This window comes from Phascolarctos cinereus, unplaced genomic scaffold, assembly GCF_003287225.1.
Source record: "Phascolarctos cinereus isolate Bilbo 61053 unplaced genomic scaffold, phaCin_HiC Scaffold_5;HRSCAF=322, whole genome shotgun sequence".
Lineage (NCBI taxonomy): Eukaryota > Metazoa > Chordata > Mammalia > Diprotodontia > Phascolarctidae > Phascolarctos > Phascolarctos cinereus.
This window is the reverse complement of record NW_027555958.1, coordinates 71,453,096-71,474,206: the sequence shown is the minus strand read 5'-3', so window position 1 is coordinate 71,474,206 and position 21,111 is coordinate 71,453,096. Positions and strand designations below refer to the sequence as shown.

At 36.2% G+C, this 21,111-nt stretch overlaps 1 protein-coding gene across 2 annotated transcripts in view; it reads left to right on the top strand.

Annotated features, from left to right (window-relative positions):
* SNX7 (sorting nexin 7) overlaps window positions 1-21,111 on the top strand; it is a 125,726-nt gene that overhangs the window by 17,903 nt on the left and 86,712 nt on the right. For both annotated transcript variants that reach the window (XM_020998156.2, XM_078155000.1), the window contains exons 2-5: window positions 2,846-3,028; window positions 8,803-8,913; window positions 10,315-10,479; window positions 16,869-17,067. In XM_020998156.2, coding sequence (XP_020853815.2) covers window positions 2,846-3,028; window positions 8,803-8,913; window positions 10,315-10,479; window positions 16,869-17,067 — 658 coding nt within the window. The remainder of the gene's footprint in view (window positions 1-2,845; window positions 3,029-8,802; window positions 8,914-10,314; window positions 10,480-16,868; window positions 17,068-21,111) is intronic.

Genomic DNA, 21,111 nt, shown 5'->3' with positions numbered 1-21,111 from the left:
GCTGTTTGTGTGCAGATGGTATATGAGATCCAGTAATAACTCTCGTGGTTTTTGACAAATTGATGAGAAGTTTCTGAGGAGCATGTTAGTGAGGGATAAAGCTTTCTCCAATTCCAAGCTTTAATCTAGAAGGTGGAGCCATCAGCTTTCCATTCTGCTGCTTTTCTGGGATGTTTACCATTATCAAATGCATATTGTAGAAATCGAGCTAATCAATTAATCATTTTAAAGTGTAGCTGTACTTTTCTTTAATATACTCTAAATTTTCAAATCCATTTTTGTAGTAACAGAGCCCAAACAGAATCTTTAAACTTTTTTTTTTTTTGAAACTGACCAATTCCGTTCTCTTCCCCCAACCCCAGGAATTGACTATATTAAGTGAGGGATCATCTCTCCAGCAGAACTGAAACTCATTTAGTAATGATGACAGTTCACTAAGATAGTGCTTATAGCATTAAGGTCCAGTACTGAAAAAGGAACTTAAGGGTGACATTCTTTGTGGTATAATAGATAAGGGTGCTGGCTAAACTTGGATTTAGGGAAGACCCAGGTTCAAATCCCAAATCTTGTACTTAGTAACCACATGGCCATGAGTGAGTCAATTAATTTCTCTCAGCTGCAGTTTCCCTATCTGTCAGTTATTCTTCACATTACATAATCTTGGGGAAGCCACAACTTTTCAGGGCTTCAGTTTTGTCATCTGGAAAATGAATCTATTTTGCCTCTGAGCTTCCTTCCAGCTCAGTATCTGTGATCCTATATCCTTTTACCTCAGTATTGGTGCTAAAAACTTTGTTCCACAGTAAATAAATTTACTGTCTGGAAAATTAGCATTGAAGGGTAGGGAACAGTATTAGCAGTGAAACGCTGACTTTATCCCCTCTATTTCACTTACTCAAATTAGGCTAAAATGGTTTATTTTTTTTTCAGATGGTTTGCTTTTGTTTATATTATGCTAATTGGTTTTATGTAAAGCAAAGGAGTTTAGTACACAGATTCTTTTTCTCTTCAAAATCTGGAAGAGAAAATGCAAAGATTTTTTTGCCCAAAACACGATAAAATCACAGCTGTGGTGTTGGCCCTGAGACATTAAAATCCATGCCGCAAGGTTTTGAAAGGAATGGACACGGCTTTTCATAGAGATTAAAGATCTTTGTCATCTCTGCTGACTCATCCTACCATTTCCTCAAAAAGAATGTGCTGCAAAAGGTTAGCAACGGTTCATTTTTAGCTAATTATTTTTTTTCCCTAAAAAACAAAAACAATAGCAAATGAAAAGGAATTAACAACAAAATATTTTTGTGCTGTTTATGACATAGTGCAAGCCTCTTACAAATTGAGATCTTCCTAATCCGTTATGAATAATACCCATTGTCAGGGTTTTGCTCAGGACTTCAATAATGCATATGAAATGGCCTGTACACATCATTCCATCCTTCAGAAATCTCAAATATTCCTGAATTTGTGGCTGCAATTTCATTTTTGTTTAGTTGATACGGAAACATTCCTCAGATGCCTTACTAGGCTTGCTATATTCTGTAACTTTGCAAAAATCATGCATACTTTCCTCCTCTACAAAAGACTGTGTTTTTTAAAGGTAGAAGAAACTGATTGTTAATTTTGAACCCATCATTTAGCCCAGTAGAATTAGATGTAATGTAATTAGATAGAAAGATGAAGTTTGAAAGGCCCCAACCCAAATAGTTAATCAGAACAGGCAGTTTCAATGCAAGTTTTTGTATGTTTGGCCTATACTTTGGAATTGATCATCATTTTTCTCAATTTTTTTTTAAATTTTGGAAATTTTTTTTTAAATGGCTAACTCTAGGAGGGACTTTTAAAGAATTTTTTCAGTTAAAAAATTTAGTAAACATTTATAAGTGCATAGGGCAGCTAGGTAGCGCAGTGGATAAAGCACTGGCCCTGAAGTTAGGAAGACTTGAGTTCAAATGCAGCCTCAAACCAAACACTTGACACTTACTAACTGTGTGACCCTGGGCAAGTCACTTAACCCCAAGTGACTTAAAAAAAAATTATAAGTGTTTACTATGTGCCAGGCACTGAGCTAATCGCTGGGGATACAAAAAAACCCCAAAAGACAATCCTTAAAAGTTAGAATCTAATTTGGGGATTATCTATCACTTGAGGGGGTTTCAAGGACATAGAGGATGGGATCTTATTTTAAAGCTTAGAGTTTACCTTAAAGATCGTCTAAGGCCAGCCCTCTAATTTTGCAAATGAAAAACTGAGGCCTAGTGAAATTAAATGACTTTCCTAAGGTCACTCAGTAGTAAAGAAAGGAACTCTGATCATGGTGCTTTGTAACTGTGTGATCTTAAGCAAGTCATTTCTCTTCCTGTAGCTGGCATCAGTTTCCTTATCTGGTGAGGGGGTTTGACTAAATGATTTCTAAGGTCTTATCCTATGCTAAATCTTATGACTTTGGGATCCTAGAAATAAGCTGAATCTATGTTTCTTCAGAGACAGTCAGAGGGACCTAAAGGACTCATAGAATTATACATTTTATATTTTATATAGTTATAAGTTTTAATTTCTCTTCCTATCAATCTATTTAACTTTTTTTTTTAAATGTAGAATTATTTAATTTGGATCTTTTGCCATCTGGACCATCATTACCACTGCTGGATGTGATTCAAAAATATATTTCCTACTGGACTTCATTTTTGTATAAAGAAGATAGCACTATTTTGCATTTTGTAGAATTTGCTACAGTTTACGGGCTTATTACATTTGTCATTTTCCATTAAAATGGTTGGTGTTTAGGAGTCACAGAAATAGACGTATTTCCATGGGTAATCCTATCTTCCAATGTTTTCTTCCTTAGGATGCCTCCCTGATGGACATGAACTCTTTCAGTCCTTTGATGCCTACATCCCCTTTATCCATGATAAACCAGTACAAGTTTGAAGATGAGCCAGACTCAAAGGACCTTTTCATTACAGTTGATAATCCCGAAAGCCACATTACTACAATTGAAACTTTCATCACCTACAGAGTTACAACTAAGGTAACCCTTTTATGAGCTCTCTTTTTCTTCCATCAAAAGTGTTTTCTTTGGAAATTTAGTGGTGCTTCCACTTGATTTTCCACTTGGCATTTTGGAATCTTGGAAGGATTTAGCGCTGAATTGCTCATCACTGCCTTAAGCATTTTGTACCACTCAGATTTTCTCTTCTGTCCGCCAGCTGCTTCTGAAGAGTTTGGTTAAATTCAGATACACTGTTGAAGCTACAATGCAGAATGATCCGTTTCAAAGCAGTTGTGCCCAGTCTGTAATGACAAGTATATAATTGTTGTGTTTTTTCTTTCAGTTTACAACATTATAAAAACACCCTTCATGGAGAAAATGGCTTTAGGGTTCGAAGACAAAACATTGCACGACTATGTATTTAGCATTTATCAAGTTCATACATTAACATATATTCTGATGCACTTTTGAAGATTTGACTGGTCCTCACAAAGTAAAGGTAGTTGGTAATGCCCCCATTTTATAGGCATAGAAATTGAGTTGTATGGAAAGTTTACCAGAATTGCCCAAGTTAAGAGATGGGAACAGAGTTTATTTTTGACTTCCTTGGGCAAAACTTTTTCAAGAAAATAACGTAACAAAAGTTCACAGCATACACACACATACACATACACACACACATATGTATACACATGCACACAAATACACACATACACATATACACACATACACATATACACACATACACATATACACACATACACATGCAGTTCTTCCACCTGACCCTTTGCCCTCCTGCTAGTGCCTTTGCTTTAAGATTACCTGCACCCATTATAATGCATTTGCTTTTTATCCACATGGTTGTTTGCATATTGTCTCCCTCATTAGAAGGTGAGCTCCTTGGGGGAAGGGTCTGTGTTTTTTTTTTTTTACCTTGTTTATATCTGCAGCATATAGCACCATGCCTGGCCCATATTGAGAAATTAATCAATACCTTTTGATTGTTTATTTATTTTAGTGTCTTTCAATCTGTCAAATTATCTTCTTGTGCTGCTGTTATATACTGTGTCCCTGGTTTTTTTTTCCCCTCCTATCTTGCTTTGACTTTAGCCCAACAAAAATCACAGATCTCCTAAACAAGGTTAAGTTTGGAGATATTTTTCATCATCTTAGCTTCAGGGAGAGGAAATTTTTAATCACAGTAGCTGTCAAGGACATTTTACCAAGTTGTAGAGGTGCTAAAGTCTGTGTCATTGGTTGACCTTTAAAGTGGGCAACTAGATGGCACAGTGGATAGAGTGCCAGCCCAGGAGTCAGGAAGACTTAAGTTCAACTCTGGCCTTAGACACTTACTAGTATGTGTGACCCTGGACAAGGCATTTAAGTCTGTTTGCCTCAGTTTTCTCATCTGTAAAATGAGCTGGAAAAGGAAATGAAAAACCACTGTTGTATCTGCCAACAAAGCACCACATGGGATCATGAAGATTCAGACGTGACTGAAATGACTGAACGACAAAAGTATTGAAACATGACTATATATATTACATTATATTTACTATAACATATGTATGCATGTCTGAGTTTTAAAAAATGATCTAGATCTATGATTTTATTATTGTAAGATGTTTGCTATTGGGAAACTCCTGCTACCATTGAAAATTGGCATCCTTTCTATAACTTGTAGTCTTAGAGAGTTGCCTGTGACACTGACAGGTAAAATGACTTGCCCATTTTCAATCAACTAATCCACAAGCATTTATTAAATACCAACTGTATATCAGATATTGTGGAATAGTGGCTAGAGAACTGACTTTGAAACAAAGATGTCCTAGGTTCAAGTCCTGTCTTTGACATACACTGGCTATGTGACCTTGTGAAAGTCAGTTTATCTACTTAGTGACCTCAGCAGAGAAAGTGCTGATCTATACACAAAAATGTATCAAAATGTCCAATGCAGATGTGGCTCAAACCAGATTAAAACGTAACTGGGAAATAGTTAACAAAATAAATAAAAAATACAACAAAAGATAGATGGCATATTTTAATATCAAGTTGATATGTGGCCCACAGGGATCCTTTTGAATGGTCTGGTGCCTCTGGTTTCTATTTGAATATGACACCATTACTCTATACCAATGAAATCACAAGTCTAGTAAAAAATATGTCAAGAGCTATACTGGGAATACAAAGGTGAAACAACCTCTAACCTGCAGGAGGATACATTCTATATTAGTAGAAACAATTTCTAAAAACTATAAAAAGTATGTACTAAATATGTAAAAGATACTTGTGGTGAGGGGAAGACAATAGCAGCCTGGGAGATCAGAAAATCCCTTATTTAAAAGATAGAGCTTCAGCTTAACTTCAAAGAAAATGAAGAATTCTAAGAGGTGGTCAAGGAGAGAGTATAGTTTATTTCACTTGTTTCATAGCTAGCAAGTATCAGAGGCAAGTATCCCATCTAGGCTATGATGGACTTCACCTATGGAGATGATCTTAAGTACACATACAGGGGAATAAAGAATTAACACATGTATTAGTGCCCCAGTGGCCTGGGGAAAGGGCCCCTTTTCCCCTTAAGAGATTCTATATCAGAGATCCTGTGTACTGAATTCAATCTTGGAGGAGCCCTACCTGAAAGAGGGGAGTCAGGCTCTTCTTGTGCTCTGTAGCTCATTATCACTCAGTCTCTTAAAGCTAAATTTTGATTCCCCAAAAGGGAATAATGGGGTCAGTCTACAAAGGTACTAATTATGCAGAGTAAGTCAGCTAGAAAACATCTGTTTTCTCTGCCACAAAAGAAATGCTTAAATCACAAAGGACTCATGAGTGTATACTGACAGATAGTTAAAGCATGGTACAGTGACCCTATTGTACTTCTCTTGTATTCTCAGGGGTTGGGGTGATACTTAAGACATGAAACATTTTTTGGTGTCGTTGAACATGCATTTCAACTTCACTGTGGCTCTGTACAGTCCATGAAACTTATTCAAAGTCTTTATCATCTGGCAAGTCAGAGCATGGATTGAGCTAATTATTGTGATAGTGGTCTTTGCCTCCAAAAGTTGTTGGGGGAGGGGGGCCTGCTGAGGCTTGCAGATAGTATCCAGACCTAGATGAAGGGAAGGGAATATTCATTTTTTAAAAATTAAATTAATTAATTTATTCTAATACAATTTTGAGTTCTAAATTTTTCCCCTCCCCCCTCCCCAAGACGGCATGCAACCTAATATAGGCTATACATGTACAATCATATTAAACATTTCCACATTAGTCAGGTTGTGAAAGAAGAATCAGAACAAAAGAGAAAAACCACAAGAAAGAAAAAGCAAAGTGAAAACAGTACGCTTTGATCTGTATTCAGACTCCATAGTTCTTTCTCTGGCTGTGGATAGCATTGGGAATATGCATTTATTAAGCACCTGCCATGTGCCAAACACTGTGCCGTGGTTTACAGATATTATCTAGGGATTCTTAATTTCATAAACACGTTAGAGATAATCATCTCAAGATCACTTTTCCTGTGATCTCGGAAAAAGCAAATTCATAAGGTTACTGCCAAAGTTAGAAATACCATTTTAGGATCACTAACATTTGGTCCCCTGTGCTCTTAGAAAGAGACACAAAGCAGAGGAAGCAGCTAGAGGCTTGATGGATTGGTTTAGTCTCAGGTTTGTGTAGGCTAAAAGTAGGCATGAAGAGTCCAAGCTTCTGACAGGTTAAAAAACGGGGTGGGAGTGGGGAGGAGGGAGTTATTTTCTTCTTTTAAGCTTGAATTATTTTGTTGTGTTGTTCAGTTGTGTTTTAGTCCTGTCTGACTCTTCATGACCCCATTTTCTTGGCAAAGATGCTGGAGCGGTTTACCATTTCCTGAGGAAATGGAGGCAAACAGGATTAAGTGACTTGTCCAGGGTCACACAGCTAGGAAGTGTCTGAGGCCGGATCTGAACTCAGGAAGGGGAGTTTTCCTGTCTCCAAATCTGATACTCTATTCACAGCACTACCTCAGTGCCCTTTTGAACTATACCTTAAAATAAGTCTACTTCATTTCAATTTAAAAGCAATTTATTAAGTGATTACTTTGTGTAATTCACTGTGCTGAGTTTTAGGGAAGATGCACACCCCTTGACCTCAAAACAGCATAAAACCAATAGAGGATATGCGAGCTGCACGAATAACTATAATACTATGTAGAATGAAATTGGCATATAAGAGAAACATGAGCATAGTTCTTTGAGATCAAATATAAAATTAAGTTTTCAGAATAGGTAAAGCTAAAGGAATTATTCTTCTTTTATGTGTTTTTGTAGGACTTGGACCTAGATAATTTTAATTTCCATTTCCAGGATTGGAAACTGTGGGGGAAGTACACAACCCAACCAGCATACATGTTATTAAATTACTTGACAGTGTTCCATATATATAATTTCTTATTTTTTAATACTTGATTAATTTCTGTGTGTTTGTTTAATAGTGAAAGTTTTACAGCACTTTCTAAAGATCATGTTTTTGAAATTGGGAGATCACATTGTTCCCTTTTAATGCATTACAAAGGAAATATCTTGACAGTGTGTATTATTTGAAGCAGTCATTTTCAAGAGTAACCTGTTGGCATTAATAGCTTTCTGATCCTTACTTTATGACAATTAATTCTGCATTTTATAACTTGTAGCAAACTGTAGATTTAATCAGTATATGTGATAGACATTTCCAATATGTGAAATGTACATTCTAAATTGTTTTTAAGAAATTTAACAATGTTTCATCCTACCATTCCTCCTACAGAAAAAATTTCAACAATGACATTACAGTCATAAAATCTTTTCCCTAAAATTTCAGTACAATTAGAGGGAGGAAATACTACCTACAGAACTTTTTCAAAAAGACTACTCTGTGCGTGTGTGTGTGTGTGAGAGAGAGAGAGAGAGAGAGAGAGAGAGAGAGAGAGAGAGAGAGAGAGAGAAGTAGGGAGGGAGGGAGGAAGAAGGAGAGAGGGGGAGAGAGAGAGAGCTCTTGGGAGGCGTGATAAATATTATTCTTATTTTTTAATTAGAGAATTTTTGTTCTTATTTGGCTTGGGACTATCTCAGTCACTCTAAATGGACACTTCCTTCTTTGTGAAAATATTTGCCTTAATGTCTTTGATTTCTGCTGCAAGACACAAATTCATATCTCAGCAAAATACCCTGGAAACAATTGTGAATTTCTCTTTGTGAGTCAAATAATATATTAGTAGAATTCATTGGTGGTTGGACCTCTATGCAAAGATGCCAGATCTTTCACATACTATCAGCACATTGTAGGAAAGAGATTCATTTGAGGAAACTCCTGGGAAATATTTCTTTGCAATTAAGATCAGAATCTTCACCAGACTATAATAAAAAGGAAAACAAAAAAGATGTTCCTCCAATTTGGATTTTTAATTAGTTGGTGAAAAGCAGTAATTTTAGACATTATATTCAGAGCATACATATATGTTAGGAAGAAAAGCAGGCCCAATATAATGATTTTATAAAATTTTATGGTTGGCAGATGGCTGTTATAAGACATTTTTTTTTCAGCTTTGATTTTCAAAGCTAAAGGAATTTTAGGTAGATGCTTGCTTTTTCTCAGAAACATTAAATGTGCTTTGTTTCATCTGCTACGTGAGCAGATACTTCACTGCACCAAAATAATATACAAACTGAAAAACACAAAATAATTACTATTTGTTAATTTGCTTTCCAGACTCAGATTTATTCCAGAATGTCCTAAATAATAAACAAATACCATACATCTTGAGTTACTTATTCTGTCTTTTTATTTTCTTTCAGACATCTCGGGGTGAATTTGATTCTAGCGAATTTGAAGTTCGAAGACGTTACCAAGATTTCCTTTGGTTAAAGGGGAAACTTGAAGAAGCACATCCCACCCTCATTATTCCTGTAAGCGTATTAGTTTTTCAAACTTCAGTAACTATTTTTTTCCTTGCAAATATTTAATCATGAGAGATAACATAGTATATTATAGCGGTATCAAACTCAAATAGAAACTGGATCCCTCCATGCTATGTAGTGATTTAGAAAACCACAAATTAACATTACCTATGTCGTATCATATTTTTATATATTTCATTAAATTCTTCCCAATTTTATTTTAATCTTGTTCCCTCAGGCCATGATACTAATACTTTGGTGTAGTGGATAGAGGGATGGCCAGGGAGTTAAGATTGGCTTCAAGCCCTGCCTCTGATACATATCTACTGGGTGATGATTTGAAGTCATTTAAAGTTTACCTGTGATCCTAGCAACTCTTTAAGACTATAAGTTACCGGGGCAGCTAGGTGGCTCAGTGGATAGAGCATTGGCACTGAAGTCAGGAGGACCTGAGTTCATAAAAATCCGACCTGAGACCAAATACTAGACACTTACTAGCTGTGTGACCCTGGGCAAGTCACTTAACCCCAATTGCCTAAAAAAAAAAAAGACAATAAGTTATAGACAGGTTGCTGATCTGCATTGATTGAAGAATTTTCCATGGTGGGAATTACCTATACAGATGGATTAAGTTTCCAACCCCTTCCTCCACACACTTAAAAAAAAAGTTTAATATTTTTAAAACTTCATTTCAAGCCTTGAAAATTAGCTCAATTTTATTTTGAGAATGCTTTTGCTTTTTTGAAAAAAGCAAACAAAAAAAAGCAATCAAGACTGATTTTTTTTGCTAGAATTGGAAAGCTGATTTTTTTTATATTATGCCCAAACTGTGTTATTACTTTCTACTTCCAGCTGTACCGCTAAATCATTTTTAGAGATTTTTTTTTCTACAGACAGCTGTATCATCAAACTTGTCATATCATCCTGGATTCAAATCCTGGATCTTCTACTTCAGTTAGTCATTAACGTTTATTAAACACCTACTGTATGTCAAGTTTCAGGGATAAAAATAGGAAAATAACCTGTGTGATTGTGAGGAGGTCAGTTAGGATAATAGAATCATAGATTTAGAAATGGAAGAGAGCTTAGAAACCATCTGGTCCACCTCTTGTTTTATGGATGAGGAAACTGAGGCACAAGAGAAGTTAAGTAACTTCCTCAAGGTCATTTAGCTAGTAAGTGTCAGAAGCAGTATTTGAACCCAGGTCTTCTTGACTCAAAGTCCAGCACTCTATCCATTTGACCACATCACCTCCTTTTTATTTTCTACAGAATGAGGAGATTACAACTGGGTGGATTCTAAAGTCTCTTGCAGTTGTACAGAGTTAAGCTTTAATAACTTAAAACTGCTTTAAGACTTTTGGAACACCCACCTACTCTGGGTAATGCCTTGTTGTGTTGTTTCCTTAGCCTTTGCCAGAAAAATTCATCATGAAAGGCATGGTAGAACGGTTTAATGATGACTTCATTGAGACTCGAAGAAAGGCACTGCATAAATTCTTAAATCGAATTGCTGATCATCCAACTTTAACTTTTAACGAAGACTTCAAAGTTTTTCTTACTGCACAAGCCTGGGTAAAAATCTTTGATTTTTCAGTTCTATTATTCTTACACATTTCAATGCTGTATTGATTTTATTTTTACTATTTATATTAATTTTTATTTTCAGTGTGCAGTGTTCTCTTTGAAATGAATGAAGATGAAGTTTTTTTTAAATGAGTAAATTGCCCTTTAGATAGGTGCCTGTGTTAATTCTAAAAGTACTGAAAAACCTTAAGGTTTTTGTTTGTAACCATGTATCTCCTCCCACATATAGTCCTCTTTTTCTCTTTGAAGATGATTTTTAAAAATTCAAGTTGTTCTTTGCCTGTGTTGAATAAATATTCAGGGCTTTAAAAAAAATCTTATTTTTCTTGGCATCTTTGAGAATCAGGATGTGATGGTGTGCATCAGTTCTGGGTACGTTACATCTTTTTGAAAGCCGTCTGAAAGACAACCAAAGGATACTTCCTCCCCCAGGGGACTGCCCACAATTCTTGGACATTCAGGTTTAATTAGATCATCTTGCCTCAGGCACTTCCTAGTTGTGTGACCTTGGGCATGTCATTTACCCTCTGAAATCCCTAGTTTCTTCATCTGTGAAATTGGGTTAATAATTGGATTATCTATCACAGGATTGATGTAAGATGTTCTTAAAGTTCTATAAAAGAGTAAATTATTATCTTGTTTATAACAGAGTAGTGCAGCACTCTTTGCTATATTTTTATTATTAATTTAGATCAACAGATGAGTTGTTTAAAGGACTATGTACTTTATTGCTTGACAGTGAAGTTTTATGTATTTTTATGCCTGTTACATGTTAGGCCAATCTATTAAAAACCAAATAGTCTTGATATCTGGATGGTCTTTGTTATGTTTTTGAGATGATATTATAACCTAACTCCAGGTCTATAGTGCACCCTTAGAAATTGTCTAAGACACAGTTGCTTAAGAAGGTGGCTGCTAATCGTATGTGCCTAAAACAATAAGTAATAGTAATGCTAACAAAACATTCTTAAGTGCTAATAGATGAAAGTGTTATCTAGTCAAGGAGTACTTCTGTCATTAAAATCATAACATCACAGATGTAAAATGAGAAGGCACTTTAGAAGTCATCCAGTCTAACCCTTATCATTTGAAAAAAAAATGATATCTTTTCTTTTTATATTATGAACATTCTTCAACATATCCCTCCTGTAACCTCTTTTGGGTGTCCATCCTTTATGGGCAACAGTAAAAGTAACACATCAACTAATCAAAACCATTATATGCAAAATTATACACACTTAATACCCCAAGTGCCCCACCTTCCTTACAAAAGCTTGGCCATTCTAATTCATAGCCTTTTTTTTTCATTTGTGTTGTTTTGTTTTCCATTTGCATTGCTGTGATCATTGTATATATTGTTTTCCTGGTTCTGCATACTTAACTTTGTATCTGTTCATATAACTCTTCCCATGCTTCTCTATATTCATTATTTCTTATGTCATAGTGATATTCCTATTACACTCATATACCCCAGCTTATTTAACCATTTCCTGGTTGATAGATATCTACTTTGTTTCCAGTTCTTTGTTGCTACAAAAAACACTGCTATAAATAAAAGGGTCTTTTCTTTCTTTCTTTGACTTCCTTAAGGAGTAGATGCCTAGCATCCTTCTAAATGCTTTACAGAATGATTGGACCATTTCAGAGCTTCGCAGTGAATTAGCTTTTCTGTCTTCCTACAGCTCCTTAGCTTATCGGTATTTCTGCAACTTACTCCAGCACTATCTTCCCATTTTATTGTCTTTGCCAACTTTCTGCAGGTCAGTTGAAATCTCTATTTCCTTTGCATTCATCTTAATATTAGTAATTTGGAACATCCTTTCATATAGTTATCAATAGTTTGTAATTCTTTTTAGCAATCCTCTATTCAAATCCTTTGTTCACTCTTCTATTAGGACAAAGCCTTTGAACTGTATTTATGTTAGTTCTCTGTTTCTCACATTTTAGACCATTATCAAATTTTCCTTTTATATGAGAGGAAATGGTGTCACAAAGAGTTTAGGTGACTTGCCTAAGGTTACTTAGGTGGTTAGTAGATGGCTGAGCCTCCATTCAAACCCTGGCCTTCTTCCAGTGTTTTCTTTAGTAGCTTTTTATGTATAATAATTTCTGTTTTGAAGATGAGGAAACAGAGGCTCAGAGAGATCATGTGACTTTCTCACGGTCACGTTGGTATTAAGTGCAAACCTAGGATATATTCACCTTACGTGTAACAAACTAGGAACTTTTTTTTCCCACACTGCTTCCAGTACTTGATGCTTCTATGGCTTCTTGTCTGAGGCCTTTGAAAAAATAATTTGGGCAGTACTAATGAGTTTTTGGGGCAGCCAGGTAGCTCAGTGGATGGAACATTTGGCCCAGAGTCAGGAAGACCTGAGTTCAGATACTTACTAGCTGTGTGACCCTGGGCAGGTCACTTAACCCTGTTTGCCTCAGTTTCCTCAACTGTAAAATGAGCTGAGAAGTAGAAAACTACTCCATTATCTTTACCAAGAAAACCCGAAATGAGGTCACAAAGAGTTAAACACACTGACATGACAAAACAACAAAAATGAGTTAATTCCTTTCTTATCTTTCCAGGATAGCTAAGTAGCTATTATTGTTCTTCCATTAAAGATGAAGAAAGAACTCAGAGCCCAAATCAGATGTATAAGGCTACCAGTACAGGGGTTCACAAGAAAACAGAGATTCATAATTTTGAAAGTGATATTAAAACATTGTAGGAGTTCGAAAGGAAAGCTGGTGGTAAAATATGGTGCTGATAAGATCAAGGTCACAGATTTAATCCCTGTCTTGGCCGGTTAGTGCTACTCTATTCCATGGCCCGGGATTGTGTTCCTGACTCTGGTGAGCCACCTAGCAGTGTTTGCTACATCGTGATTTTCCTGTAGTCCAAGGCCCTTAAATTATCTCTACTTGATCTATTTTTCCAGGTCGGTTGTTTTTAATTCTCTATACCTTCATTTCCTTCTGCTTCCTCCTACCTATCCTCAATCTTTTGATTTTTGTCTTCTATTGGCCTGTTCTATTTTTCAACTCTGGGGTAAGGTTACCACTGTCTGTTCTAAACTACTAATTTTCCATGGCCTCTTTCCTCGTTCACTATTCTATTTTGTATGTCTTATTTCATTTTTTCTCCAGATACTGTGGTAGTCCTTGAGGTTAGGACATTCCTTTCTCTGCTTTTACTGGTTGTGGAGTTATTTTTTCATTATGTTTGGCATTTTCTTCTTTTGGTTTGCTCATATCTCTAGCCACATTTTCCAGACTGGGGCCTTGTGTTTGATTCAAACTCCTTTCCTGTATTCTTCAATGATGTTTGTAGATCTTGCTAAATCCTGAGTTTGGGGGCTAAAACTAGGCTCTGTCTTCTGCAGGAATTTTATGTCCTTGCCCCCTGCTCTGGTTTGGGCCCAGGTTGTTGGAATGTTGGTCTGGCCTTGACTCTTGTCACAGATGGGGCTCCAGGACTGCATGTGCTGAGTCCTGCCCTGGCTGTGGGATCAGACCGCTTCACATTTGGCCTTCCAACCACCCTAGATTCTCACTCTTCCATGCTTCTGCAGGATTCTGGGACTCTTTTTGTACAGCCTTCATTAATTACTATTCTTTCTAGTGCATTTTTAGAACTTTACTGAAAGTATTTGTGGGAGATCCAGATCCTAACATTACCATCATTTTCTTACAATCCTTTATTATATAGTTCATTTGCTTTGCATGTACTAGAGAAAGAGAAATAATGTTAAAGACATCAATAAGTTAGTAATAGAAAAAGGACAAGTAATTTGATGGTGGATTCTAAAGTGATTTATACAGGTCGAGAATGGGGGCTGCTTAGCTAGACATAACTTTATTTTAAAAAGATAGGGAGTCTTAATAGATTGCAAGCATGGTATGAGTCAATAGTATAACATGGCAACCCCAAAAGTAGTGGTTTATAAAAGAGATACTTGTTTTTGTTATTATTCAGTTGATTCAGTTGTGTTCCACTCGTAGTGACTCCATTTTGGGGTTTTCTTGGCAAAGATTGCCATTTCCTTCTCCAGCTCATTTTACTGATGAGGAAACTGAGGCAGACAGGACTAAGTGACTTGCCCAGTGTCACACAGCTAGTACGTATCTGAGGCTGGATTTGAGCTCATGAAGATGTCTTCCTTATTCTAATCCCAGTGCTATATCCACTACACCACCTAACTGCCGTAGTGTCCAGAAATGGGAGGAAGGCGAGAATCTCCCTTGTTCACTCTTTTCATCAGAACACACAAGTGTATTTAATTCCAGACACCATATTTTAGGAAAGATAGTTCTGAGGACAGCAACCAGGATGGTTAGATTCACTGAGATCATGATCTATAAGGATTGTTTGGTGGAACTGTGGATGTTTAGGCTGAAGAGGAGGAAACTTAGAAGGGATGAGATAGTTGTCTTTGAGATTTTGAAAGGCTGTCATTTGGAATAAGGAGAAATTAGAATTATTCTGCTTGGTCCCAGAGGCCGTACTATGGGCAATGGATAAGTTGCAGAGGCATGAGTTTTTGGCTAAAAATGTAAATAATTACTTTTTTGAAGTTAAAGCAGCCCAAAAGAAATAGCCGAAATAGAAATGGGCTTCCTTGAACAGTGGTAGACTGAAGTAGGCTTTAATCAAGGATTGTGCTGCCATTTATTGTAAATGTTTTTAGAGGACATTCGTATACAGGCATTGGCTAAATTAGATGGCTAGGGAGAGCTCCTGCACCTGGGAAATGTTTACTATGAAAAGGAAACTGCCATGAATTGAGTCAGCTATTTCTAATACATAGATAAGAGAAAGGAAAGGATAAGTAGAGTTTGGGGAATTGTGGGGAAAAAAGCAATTATAATATACCTTTCCTTTTTCTATTTATTTTTAAGGCAATGACTAAAATAGACTAAAATGTCTATCATCCATAGATGATCAGTCAGTATCCCTACTTTCAGCACCCATTCTTATTTGTTGTAGATATGTCTCTTCAATTCATATTTGACCCAAATTCTATGCTTCAAAAGACCTACACTGTTCCTTATGATTAGAGGCAAGTTTATCTATTTGTCTCATATTATTTCTCAGCCTTTCAGATTCATTCAACATTTATCCAACAATTGTTTATTAAGTGGCTTCTATGTCCCAGACACTGTTCAGGATGCAGGATATCAAACCAAAAGGGTCCTGGCAAAGTATATATGTTTATACTATATTGTTGATGCCATAAATCTGAGTATCATTTGGGTAATTTTTTTTTCTGCTTGCCAAGTCCACAATTACCCACTTGGGTGTGCTCACAAAGAAGGTGCTTCAGTATCTTGCTAACATGTGGCAATGGATCTCTGATCTGATTGATTTGGAAGTTCTGTCTAATGATGAAGATCACCATCCCATCTTGTCTCACTCTGGTCTGTGTTATCCCAAAAGTTTACCACAGTGGGGCATCCAGTGCACTGGAGACCCTGCTTGCCTTCTTTAGGCATCACAAAGTTACCTCTGGAGTACTGTGGATGTTTACTTCTCATCTCTGTCTTGCTGTGTGACCAGCCCATCTTTTCTTCCTTTCAAAGAATTCCTTGATGATGTGCTTTACTACTGTCCTTTAGAGTTTCTTTTTGTTTACGTGTTACAGTGAGAAAAATGTTGTGTTGCAACTAGAATTACTGTAGTGCTGGAAGACCAACCATATTCTATTAGCAATGACTCACTAAATACCCTAATGTTCAGTAAGAGGCTGTGTCAGTTCCTAAATTAAAATCAGAATGGACCTTAGGCACAGAAATGGTGCAGATCACCTTTATTTAAAGGTCTGGTTGCTATTTGTGAATTTGTGTGTGTATGTGTGTGTGTGTGTGTGTGTGTGTGTGTGTGTGTGTGTGTGTGTGTCTGACCCTGCACATTATAAATGACAGTTAGTGCCCTGCAATGATGAAGCCTTCCATATCAAGAGCTCCCTACGTCAGTGAAATCACAGGTCTAGACACAGACACATTATCCTTACATTAAACCCTTTCTTTTATTGTTCATTAATTGTGCTTCCCTTCCCCTGTTGTTCCACTATTTGTGGTTAATATATTTTTGTGCAATCATTTAAAATGGAATTTGAACAGTAAAAGAAAGAAAGAAAGGAAGGGAGGAAAGAAGGAAGGGAAAAAAGAAACACCTGGAAAAATATTTAAATATATATTTATTCAGCCCCCCCAAATGTTGTACCGTGTATTATAAACTGTATACCATTATTTTTATAAGCTGTATTTTTCTCCTCCACTTTGTGTGTGTGTGTGTTTTAGCTCTTGGAATTTACACCACCAGTACTACTAATTATTACTACTGTTAACTACCTTACTTTCATTATTTTGTGTTTTACTTTTAGGAATTGTCTTCTCACAAGAAACAAGGTCCCGGATTGCTTAGCAGGATGGGGCAGACAGTCAGAGCTGTAGCATCCTCAGTGAGAGGAGTTAAAAACCGCCCAGAGGAATTCACCGAAATGAATGATTATGTGGGAACATTTAGCCAGGAGATAAACTTAATAGACAAAATATCACATAGAATTTACAAGGAAGAAAAGGGTATGTAAAATTAGTGACCTTAATCTTTCTCTTCTTGCAGTTTATCATACATTTGCTGTTTTGGGATATACATGTTAAAATTAAAATTTCAACTTAAAATTTTTTTTAAAACAAAAACCTAGTCCTTTGCAAAGCTAATCCCTGATCTGGAGGCACATTTCTCTGTCTCTATGTGTGCACCTATTTTACAGGGTCTGATTACTAACAAGTGGTACTAGCTATCTTGCAAAGGAAGACTAGATGACCAAAAAGGAGTGAAGACCTGAGGTTTGGGTTCGAATGATGGGTCATTAAGATTAATACCTGGTATCCCACGTATTGAAAAGTATCCCATTCCTTCATTTTCCCATAACATCTCTCATTTCCCTCTCCTTACGACTCAAACAGTTACCACTGTACTGCTGGCCCTCTTGGACTGTTTCAGTAGCCTCCTAATCTATTTCCCTGCTTCAGATCTCTCCAGGTCTCCAGTTTTTATCTTCCACACAAGGGCCAAATTATATTCTTGAAACTTGGATTTGCCCATATCCCTCTCCTGGTCAGGAAACTCCAGGGACTCCCTATTGTCTATAAGATAAAATGGAAACCCCTTTGGCATTTAAATTCCTTCACAATTGGTCTCTTTGTAGACTGATTCATATTACTCTATTTCACAAACTTGTCTTTTAGCCAAACTGACCTGCTTGTTAAATGTATATGAAGTTCCATCTTCCACCTCCATTTTTTTCCCTTAGGCTATCCCTCATGCCTGGAATAGTCTCTTTCCTTACTCCTACGTTCTCTGAAAGGTTCAATCTATACTTTCCTGAGACCCCCAATTATTAGTACTCCCCTTTTCCCCCTACCAATCCCAAGTTACTACACACGCACACACACTTTTTTATTTTGCTTATCTATGAATGTTGCCCTTCCTATCTACCCTTCTTACTCTGCCATGTAAATTTCTTGAGCACTGAGACTTGCATTTTTGCCTTTGTATTATTCCCCAAATCTTAAGAAGGCAGCATGGTGAGAGGATTGACTTTGGAGTCAAGGACCTAGGTTCAAGTCTTCAAACCCCAGTGCTATCTTGGGCAAGTCATTTATCCTCCTACACTTTCATTCCTTCATCCATAAAATGAGGCAGTTGAATTAGATGAGATCTCTTCTAACTCTAAATCTATGATATAATGAGTTTTAGAAAAAATGAGATATAATGAACCTTGAATTTCCAGGTGAAAATCACCACATATTCTAGTAATTCTATGGACAGTGGCCTTTGTCAGGGGACCTAATCACAGAAAGGCATGTGGGAGTTCTCAGATAGGAGTTTTATGCCTCTTCCTCCCATTTTCTTCTACCCTGTCTTCTCCCTATTTTAAAAATTTCTTCAACTTTGGCAGTTAAGATTTGCTCCATTGGCATTTTTTTGGACAGAAAAAAAGCATAATCTTCTGTTTTTATAAAGTGAAATCAAGTGAATCTTCACTAATACCAGTTCACTTCAACAAATATTTGTGGAGAATCTAAAACGTGTAAAGCATCGTGGTTGGCAATGTGGGAGAGGCAGTGATAAATAGTACTGAGTCCTTCTTCTCAAAGGGTGTATGTGTGGGAGGTGAAGGCTAAGTTGGGACCAAGACATGTAAATGTGTAGGAGGAAAAGATAATGGTACAGGGTGCTGCAAGTGGCTTACTGGGATTTGAAGTTACTAAAGCTTGAAACTGCACTGCTAAGATTTTGGGGGATACCCTGCATTATAGCAGGGTCATAAAGAACTCTCCTAAATTTTAGGTAAGAAAAAAGAATGTTTCGTCTTGTCATTCACTTTCACTCTCTCCTGGGAAGTAATTTGTAGATATAGTACATAATCTAGAATTTTACTTTGTTGTACCTAGGCAGGAAAAGCTGATCTTTCACAGAGTTTTAATTTTTCCCCTTTTATACCTGTTCAATGGAAGCATAATATCTTAGTCAGTTGACTTATAGGGGCAAAGAAAGAGAGCACTTTGATCAGTGAGAAAAAGTGTAGTTTGTAAGTGGGTCTCACTTTTCTGTTTGAAACATTGTATATGATTTTTTTTTCAAGTGAAGTCATTTTGCATGCACTGGTAAGCTTGCTATTTAAAGGAACATTTTGTAAATCTTTAAGTGAAGAATTCTTAAGATGTATGAATCATCAAATATTGAACAGTTTTATATGTATGTATTGGCTTAAATAGCATTTTCTCAGAGAACACTATTCTAGTAGTATACCTGTTACAAATATGCTTAATATTCTGTTTAAGAGGCACAAGACGAGTAATAATAAAATATTGGAGAAGGAAATGGCAAATTGCTCCAGTATCTTTGTCAAGAAAACCCCAGATGGGGTCATAAAAAGTTGTACGTGACCGCAAAGACTGAAAAACTACAGTGGTGAAAAGTGCCTTATCAAGAGAAGAAGTGGCTCAAAATGAATTCCTGGGTGGGTAGGGTGCTGGTGAGACAAAAATAATTCGAGGATTTGGGCAAGTCACAGGACTTGAGTTCAAATCCTAGCTCTTGTTAGAATCTGTATATACAAGTCCTTAATCTCTCTCTTCCATAATTTGTTCATTTGTAAAATGAAGAAATTGGGTTGGATGAATTTTCAGGTTCCTTATCTATGATCCTGTGATTTCAACCATCCCCATTACTCATTTCCTTCTCAGTATGCTGGTATTTTATATGCTACACCAATACTCTGACAATCTTTCTTGGTTTGTACCTGTTTATATCATTTGGCCATTTTCTTTTGTTTTCTATTAAAGTGTCTTTTAATGTAGATTCTGTATGCATAGATTTGGATGACTATATAGAAAGCTCCCTAGAATCTCTTGACAATACTTAAAAGTATTTATAGAATATAAATGTGCCCCAGGTAGCTGTTTTAGATAATCCCCAAGCCATACTGTTTATCAAGATATTTTCTAGGAAAACTGGATGTTGGGATAGATCTTGTAAATTTGAATCCAAATGTATAGTGAGAACATTATCTGATTTGCGAGTTCATGTAAAATATAACATATTAGAGTGTCACTATCCAAAACTTAAGGACATTCTTTGTTTTTAGAATGTGAAACTGGATTTTCTTAAAAATGATAAGATTATTATTCTTTGTAGCTTTGGGAAATTGTTGTCCCAGATGGTCCATTCAGCCTGCTTAGGTTATTTCATATTCAAATGAAAGAGATTTTAATTTTTTTGTCAGCTTAATGTATCCCATTTTAAATTATGAGCATCTTTAGAAATACAAGTTTCAGAATGCTTCTGAAATTGAAATTATAATGAACTTTTTTTTCTTTTTGGCATTTTATGGTAAAAAATAAGCATAATTCCCATATTACCTTATTTCATCCTCCCAGTTATGCCTCAGTCACTAGCTGTGTGAACCTGGTAAAGTCACTTAACCTCTTCTGTCTGCCTTAGTTCCTCATAGGAACATAGGATAATAATAGCACCTCATGCAGTTGGTTGTGAGGCTCAAATGAAAAGTAAATTGCTTTGCAAATGTTAAAGCCCTGTATAAATACTAGCTCTCATTATTGGTATTATTTTTCTTTTTTTATTGTTACTGTTCAGTGAGATCAAATGAACTTGCCAGTCTTTGACTTTTAGCTCTTTCCATTGTAGATCATTAAATGAGATGGTGGTGGTGATTATGTTTGTTCTGCCAGGTTGTCTTCTATGTGACCTAATTAGAACTGTCACTAATTTTTTTTCCTTTCTTTTTTTTATTGAAGAAAAGCTTGCATTTTTTTTATGAAGGATTGACTTTTTTTGCCTTAAAGTTCTTACTTAAAAATAAAAAAGAAGTTAGTCCAAAAAACACTTACTATGTACTTATGCATATGCGTTGTATGTGTTCACATATAATACATATATGACACACATATTATGTGTATACATGCATTGTATATATGTGTAAACAAACATACTCACACAGGAGCTGATGAAAGTACTAAGGATAGAGAATGTAGTGAGAAGAGGGCCTAGGACAAAACCTAGGGGGACATCTAGTGGTTGGGAGTGTGATGTATGAT